Source organism: Jatropha curcas, chromosome 1, assembly GCF_041381405.1.
Source record: "Jatropha curcas cultivar XTBG-Jc1 chromosome 1, XTBG_Jcur_1.0, whole genome shotgun sequence".
NCBI lineage: Eukaryota > Viridiplantae > Streptophyta > Magnoliopsida > Malpighiales > Euphorbiaceae > Jatropha > Jatropha curcas.
This window is the reverse complement of record NC_143151.1, coordinates 26801828-26810352: the sequence shown is the minus strand read 5'-3', so window position 1 is coordinate 26810352 and position 8525 is coordinate 26801828. Positions and strand designations below refer to the sequence as shown.

Here is an 8525-nt window from a genome sequence, read left to right as displayed (position 1 = left end):
ATTTTAAATTACAATTAAAGGGATTTATTTTTTTTTTCTTATCTATCCAAATAAAACCTTTTAATTTACAATAATAACATTAAATGTGAAATTTTCAACTGCCTCATTATCATAATTATTTATTTGAAAATAAATTAAAAAAAGTAAAAATTTAAATTTTGAAAAGCTCTATTTTTTAAAAAAATATATATTTATGTAAGTTAATTTTGATTAGCTAAAGTTATTCTATGATATCTTAAATTTCATTAAAAGTATTATTGAAAATTTTATTATTCCTCTCATGCTCACATTTATATATAGGAACCATTTGGTACAACTATTATTATTATTATTATTTTGATATTTGATTTTTATTTTATAAATAAAAAATGATATTTATTAATAACATCTAATTGTTCTTTTATTAAATCGGTTTCTAAAATAAAATCTATTTATTTTTTAAGATACGAACTTTTAATATTAAAAATAAAAACTAAAATTAAACAGAAATAATACTTCAAAATTTTCGATATCATAAAATCTAGATAGATAATAAGGTAACCATACATAAAAATCAACAAAAAAATAATTATTTTTTGTAAAAAAAAAAACTGAAAAGAAAAATTAACTGTAGTTAAATTCTTGTGACCCTTGTATATTTATTTGAAGGCGTTCCCTCCTATCCTAGCCACCTCAATAATTCTCATTCCACTCTATTTTGCTTGTAACAACTCCAATTTCATTTCCTCTAAAGAAAACATCACAAACAAACAATTAGTGCATGTCAAATCCAACCCACCAAGAATTATACCAAAACAAGAATAATTGATTAATTTTTACCGGAAAATGGCTTCAACTTCATCATTATATGAAGTATTGGGAATTCCGACAAGCGCGAGTTGCCATGAGATAAAAGCTGCTTATCGGAGACTTGCAAGAACTTGCCATCCTGACGTTGTGTCTGTAAATTACAAAGAAATTTCTGCAAATGAGTTCAAGAAAATTCATGCAGCATATTCAACCTTATCGGATCCTGATAAACGGGCAAATTATGACAGAGATCTCTATTCACATGGTCGCCGTTTTGGGTCATCGTCTTCTCTCAATTCAGCAACAATGGCAGCAGCTTATGGTTATGCTGGTAAAAATTGGGAGACTGATCAGTGTTGGTAGTTGATCTTTAGGGTTTCTATTTAGTTTTATTTTGTCTAAAGTTTTAATTTTAGTGAGTTGTGAGTTCTGATCCTATGTTCTAGCTATTATGCAATTAATTTTTTTAATTTGGATAAAAAACAGAGCAGAAAGAACCGTGAAGAAATTATGATTCTATACATATCAATATTCCTTTTTCTTTTCGTTTTTTAATCAAAGAATATTGTATATATATATATATTTGTGTGTGTGTGTGTTTCTGGGAAAAGCTCTCTTCTTGATCAACGGAAAAACTTTAACTATCTAAATCAAGGGAATAAGCAGTTAAAAGGATAAGCCGTGTCCTGTGCCTCTTGATTTCATACAGTAGGTGTCACCTTGCGCTTGCATAGGTTAGGACCACAAGAAAGTTGGTGTCATAAAAATTGTTGTTATCGGCTGGATAATGAATTATTAAGGTAGGATGAGTTTTGTTTCCAAGCAACATTTTATTTGCAAACTTTCTTTACAAAAAAGTCGTAATTAGTAATTACTATAAATCAAATCAAGAAGATAAAAAAAATATATTATTATTAGTATATGAAAATGAGCAATGCTATCAAACTTTATAATTCAAGATGCATAAGTGTCATAGGATTTTTTATATTAGGAGCCTATTCGAAAAAATTAGTTGTTTTGATGACTGTTAGCTATTTTAGTAGTGTTTAACTGTTAATTGTTTATAAAACTCTACTTAATATCTAAAAGTTAATTCAAATTTATATTATCGAACACTTTAAAAATAACTATAGTGTTTTGACTTATCAAAACGTTAAAAATTACTTAAAAATCTATTGTCAAAGGCAGCAGAAGTATTTATCGATGAATTTATATATTAGGCTAATAATTAATGAGATCATTTGTTATTACTTCATCACTTTTTTTTCACATTAAAACACATTGATTCTCTTATAGTATTAAATATTTTTATTTGATTAATTTAATGTATGGATGAGCACATGTACCAAATGTGCTGATAAGTGGTATACAATATGAGATGGAGGTGGTGAGGACTTGGCATCGATAAGAGGATAATGTTTCGTACATCCTGTGGGTTAATCATCATGTGAGCTGCTTCCTTACTTTCCCCTCTTGAAAATGGTGGTCTCCGTCGGACTTTTGCTTGTTTTTGGATGAGTAGACCCTGTACTGTAGCCAGGGCCGGAGCTATCAAGGGAGCAGAAATGAAGTGGCCCTGCACCCCATCTATGCATTTGGTAACTTTAAAATGGAACTTATTATCTTTCGACTTCATTTTTTATAATAATTTTTCGCCTTCTGATACAATAATTTAAAATTTTTGACTCGTATAAGCTGTGGAATTCATTTGGAATTCAAAATACTGTGTTTGGAAGCAGAAAAATATAAATTTGAATTTTACGAATTGAATTCTATGAAATTGGTTATACCTAACTCAAATTCTACTAAAATTGATGAAATTTATAAATGAATTCCACAAAATTGACCATTGAAATATTTATTGATAAAATTACCCTCCATTATAAACTCAACTCTTTTTTTTTTTTTCTCTTCTGTTTATTTTCCTTGGAAAATTTCAAACTATAACAACATTACTTCTTTCTAATCTAATAATGATGTTAGTGTATATTTTTATTTTTTATCTTTTTTTTTTAATTTCGAACTAGTGATGACGTTTTTTTTTTTTCTTTTTTTCAAGTCTAGTAATAACGTTAGTTATTATTACTATGAAACTATAAAGACTTCAATAGTTGTTTTCAAATGCAAATAAAAACAATAGTAACATTTTAAATTTTTTTTTGTTTTCAAATTAATTACTTAAATCAACAAAATTTTTTATATCAATTAAAATAATTATTATGATGAATGTTAGTATTTATAATTAATTAATTAGCATGGAATATTAGTGTACTTATTTATATGAAATTTATTATTTATATTTTAATAAAAAAAGACAAGTTATTATGTTGTACATAATAAATATATTTGGTGTTTGTTATTTATTTTTTATTAAATTATTATATCAAGGGTGTTATAAGAAATAAGACAAATGAATTTTCATTTAAGAATTTATTCTAAACATAATTTTGTGGAATTCAATTGAATTCTTTATTTTAAATTGTAGCATACGAAATATGACAAATTCATTTGCAAATGAATTTTACTTAAAATTCATTTACAAATGAATTTTACGACTATAATTCATTTGTTCCAAATAGACTGTTATATATAAAATATTGATTTAATACGTGGTTAATTTGTTTTCTGAAATAATAATTTTCATATTTTATAATTATATAAGTCTAAGTGTTTATTCTGAGAATGCCGCGATATGTTTTTTTTGAAGCGCACAGAGGTGAATTTATGCTGTTAGTCTAAAAATATGGTAATATGCTGATATGAAAAGCACCGGGTAACAATGGAAACTCATTGGGTAATGGACCAGTTGAAAAGTGCAGTATGGATTTGGATAGGGCAAGACAGAGCGGAAACCGTGTCCGCAAACTAATGGCCATTGTAGGGCACACTTTGAATGAAAAACAAGACTCCATCATTAAAGCTTGAACACCGGTGCATCGGCCAAACTTCTTCAACATGTAGCTTTACTCATCCTTAAAAATGCTTAATCACTCTAAAAAAGTCTCGACTTTTGAATTTTTTTCAAATTTGATAATACTTTTAATTATAGGAATCGATATTATGTAATTATTTTTTATTATCAATTCTAATCTTTATTTAGAGTCTAATTGCAGGCGGTTTAATGGTGCAATTCTGGAAATGAAAAAACCTATTTGTTGGATCTTTAAATTGCTGATAGTGCGAGTTGTTTACCAAAGATCAATCAAATATCCACCATTAATTGCAAAACTATACTAAATTCTTTTAAATTTGTGGTGCGATGAAAAATAGATTATTTCAACAATGCAAATTTATAACTTAGAAATCTTAAAATTAAAGATGAACCGTCAAAAAATGACTACATGGATGTGAGCTGACATGTTATTGGTCAATTAATGACGAAATAAGCAATAAATTAGTGGACTCCGGACATAGGTCATAATTAATAAGTAAGAATAACTCAAAAACAATAATAGATAAAATTAAAAATATTGACTAAATTTACTTAAAAATTTCAAAATTAAGATTTTTTTTTTTTTTTTTAGTGATTTGGCTTTTTTTTTTTTTCAAAACATATAAAGGGGTAGAGATAAACCACGTAATTGAGTCAAAACACCGAAAGTTCACTAGAAATACAAAATGAGAAAGAAGGCCAAAAAGAAGGGCCATGATAGTGAAAAAAAACTGTGCTGAAGTCTCAAGCAGGCCCATTACGAGCACCAGGAAACAAAAGTCTTGCAATGGAGAAGAGTATGTATAGAATGGCAAAATCCAATACAATTAAATAAGATTTGAGTAATTGTAACATGGGTTTTAGATGAATACGAGTGTATAATTAAATATTCGTTGTAGTGCAAAATGGTAAAGATAAGGTAGTAGTTTGAAATAGGGAGGGCCAATTCTTCGGTTTGCACTAGGATTGAACTTTCGGCCTAATTCTTATGCGTGCAAGCCCGACTTCTTTCACACCTTTTAATAGTTCAATATCAAGTACTTATAAATAAACAATTTTAAAAACTCTGAAACAAATAGTAATGTGATATCTTTTGAAATACACTGCACTTATAACAATATAAGATATGATAATAAAAGTAATTATCAATTTGATATTTTTGTATAGGTAATTTTGCTTATAATAAGAATTATTAATTATATTTACGGCTATACTTCCTTTCAAAAAAAATTATATTTACAAAATAATATTATTAAGAAAAACCATTCAAGACTCTAATTAATCATTAAATCAAGCTAGGTAACTAAGACCAAGCAAGTTAGAAGAAATTCCAAATCTTTCTACCTCTTCTAGTGCTAACCAAAAACTTTTAAGTGGTTTTCTTTAAAGGCTTTGCTCCAATATCGTTTAGAGAGGTTAATACATAAATTCATTCATACTTTCATGAAAACTTCTGTAACATCAAAACTATAAGTAAGCTATTATATTTTTAGCTTATGTTTGGTTTGATGTAATCAAAAAATGTAATGCAATGAAATATAGAACTTTACTATTAATAGCTGATACTGTTAAGAACTTTCATTTTGAAGTATTAAACATTTTAACTTGTAAAATTAAATTGATAAAAAACTTATTATATAATCAGAAAACGTTTTTTCAAAAGCTGTAATAATCATATATCAAATTAATACTTTATATATAAAAGCCAAAAATACTAAAAATTATTATTGCTAATGTGAAGAAGTATGCAATGTTATCAAAATTCTTAACTTTAAGGTCATATTTAGTATGTTCTAATCAACCATGTAATGTAATGAAAATTACATTACATGAATGATTATATTGTTTGGTTAAACTTTTTTTTTAACACTGTAATGTAATTGAGATTGGAATATTAATTTCAACCTCATTGAAAATTCTCTATTCTTTTTTTTTATTATTTTTTCTCTATTTTCTCTAAATTTAATATGATTTATTTATTTATATCACTCAGACATTATTAATGTACTTTGAAATTAAAAATTTAAAGTATAAATTCTTTTTTATTATTATTTTGATATTAAATTAGGAATTTTTAATTCCTTTATTATCAATTGCTAATAAAAATAATAAATTTAATATACATGATAATTTGATATATCGAAAATTAAAATAAATTATATATATATATATATATATATTAGAGTAATTCATATTATGAAATAATTCTAGAGTGTTATCCAATAATATCGAACGCTGAGAACTCCTCCTTACGAATTCACCTAACTCTTCCCTTATATTCAACTAATTCTATATATATTTTTTTCTTCATATATAATTCACTTCCTAATAATATAACCTTAGAGGAATGGTATTGCTCTGTCCATCATAAACGTTGGAGAAAATTTCGTTTAACCATTACAACCACCTATCCGTCTTTCTCTTTCTCTCCTTCTTCATCTCTCTCTAGTAAAATTCCCCGGCGGCGCCAACTCCGCCCCCACCACCACCCATTATTCTCTCCACCACCCTATCTTCAAGTCACTACAAAGAGAAGAAGAAAAACAAGAAAATACTTTCCTTTTTTTCAATATTTTTGGCAATCTCCAAACAAATAGTTGATCATTTATATAAAATTCTCATTGATTTAAAATTTTTCAGAGTTGTGGTCCGCTTTGGCCATGGCGGACATCGTGAAAGAGATCCTGGCAAGGCCAATACAATTAGCAGACCAAGTTACAAAATCAACAGATGAAGCGCAATCTTTTAAACAAGAATGTCTCGAGATTAAGGCCAAGACAGAAAAACTCGCAACTCTTTTACGCCAAGCAGCTCGTGCCAGCAATGACTTATATGAACGTCCAACAAGACGTATAATCGATGATACAGAGCAAGTACTAGATAAAGCTCTTACTCTGGTTATAAAATGTCGAGCGACAGGGATTATGAAACGAATGTTCACCATTATACCCTCAGGTGCATTTCGAAAAACGTCTATGCAGTTAGAGAATTCAATAGGAGATGTTTCTTGGCTTTTACGTGTATCAGCTTCGGCTGATGACAGAGACGATGAATATTTAGGGTTGCCACCTATTGCTGCAAATGAACCAATTTTATGTCTTATATGGGAACAAGTTGCTATTCTTTGTACAGGGTCGTTAGAGGAAAGATCAGATGCTGCAGCTTCATTGGTTTCTTTGGCTCGAGATAATGAACGATACGGCAGATTGATAATAGAGGAAGGTGGCGTACCTCCATTGTTGAAGTTAGCTAAGGAAGGGAAAATGGAAGGTCAAGAAAATGCAGCAAGAGCTATTGGTTTATTGGGACGTGACCCAGACAGCGTTGAACAGATTGTGAATGCTGGGGTTTGTACAGTGTTTGCGAAAATCCTCAAAGAAGGTCATATGAAAGTTCAAGCAATGGTTGCATGGGCGGTTTCTGAATTAGCGGCAAACCATCCAAAATGCCAGGACCATTTTGCACAAAATAATATAATTCGGTTTCTGGTTAGTCATCTTGCTTTTGAGACGGTTCAAGAACATAGTAAGTATGCAATTGCAAGCAAGCAACAGATGTCTATTCATTCGGTTTTCATGGCTAGTAATAATACTAATGATAAAAAGGAGAATGAAGAAGAACATGTGAAAATTGTTCATCCAATGAATCATGATAATAACTCTGCTACACAAATGCATAATGTTGTAACCAACACTTTGGCAATGAAACACCAGAATCCTACCCAAAATCCTAACCATTTAGCAAGTCTTTCAAAAACTCACCCAACCCAATTGAGAGGAAATAATCAAAATAATCCAAAACAACATCATGTTTTAACTGGGACTAGCATTAGGGGAAGGGAATATGAAGACCCAGCAACAAAAGCACATATGAAAGCAATGGCAGCAAGAGCACTTTGGCAACTATGCAAAGAAAATGTTACAATTTGTCGTAACATAACAGAGTCGCGTGCACTTTTATGCTTCGCAGTTTTGTTAGAGAAAGGCCCTGAAGATGTTAAAACCCATTCAGCAATGGCATTAATGGAAATAACAGCGGTAGCAGAACAAACTGCTGATTTGAGACGCTCAGCTTTTAAGCCTACATCCCCTGCTGCAAAAACTGTGGTTGATCAATTACTTAAAGTAATTGAGAAGTCAGATTCTGATCTCCTCGCCCCTTGTGTTAGAGCTATTGGTAATTTGGCCAGGACTTTTCGCGCAACAGAAACTAGAATTATCGGTCCCTTGGTGAAGTTACTAGACGAAAGGGAAGCTGAGGTCACAATGGAAGCTGTGGTTGCTCTTAATAAGTTCGCCTGCACGGAAAATTACCTTTGTGTCAACCATTCCAAGGCTATTATAAATGCAGGAGGTGCTAAGCATCTAATCCAATTGGTTTACTTTGGAGAACAAATGGTTCAAATCCCTTCATCGATTCTTCTTTGTTATATAGCATTAAATTGCCCAGATAGTGAAGTTCTTGCAAATGAAGAGGTGCTTATTGTACTAGAATGGTCATCAAAGCAAGCACATTTGGTTCAGAACCCTACAATTGATTCTATATTACCAGAAGCAAAGAGTAGATTGGAACTCTATCAGTCTAGAGGTTCAAGAGGATTTCATTAATTAAGTAACTCATGCAATTACTTAATCTCTACAGCATTCATGATTACTATAACATTTTTTTGTTATTTTGTTCTCCTTGAGAGTGTGTACATAAAAGTAGCATTCTTGTTATGATCATCAAATCTTAATTGTATGATAACTAATTCTTTTAGGAGATTGTATACCCAGATGTTGCAAATTACTTCTTCTTCTTCTCT

General features: G+C 29.6%; 2 protein-coding genes across 2 annotated transcripts; both read left to right on the top strand.

The window, feature by feature from the left end:
- The first annotated feature begins 655 nt into the window (after positions 1-655).
- Positions 656-1329, top strand: LOC105650303 (chaperone protein dnaJ 11, chloroplastic). The gene has a single exon (XM_012237180.4). It carries the CDS (start codon positions 826-828, stop codon positions 1150-1152), a length of 327 nt encoding a protein of 108 aa, XP_012092570.1. The 5' UTR covers positions 656-825; the 3' UTR covers positions 1153-1329.
- A 4778-nt stretch (positions 1330-6107) lies between these two features.
- Positions 6108-8525, top strand: ARO1 (armadillo repeat only 1). Its single transcript, XM_012237179.4, has one exon. The coding sequence runs from the start codon at positions 6382-6384 to the stop codon at positions 8326-8328; it is 1947 nt and encodes a 648-aa protein (XP_012092569.1). The 5' UTR covers positions 6108-6381; the 3' UTR covers positions 8329-8525.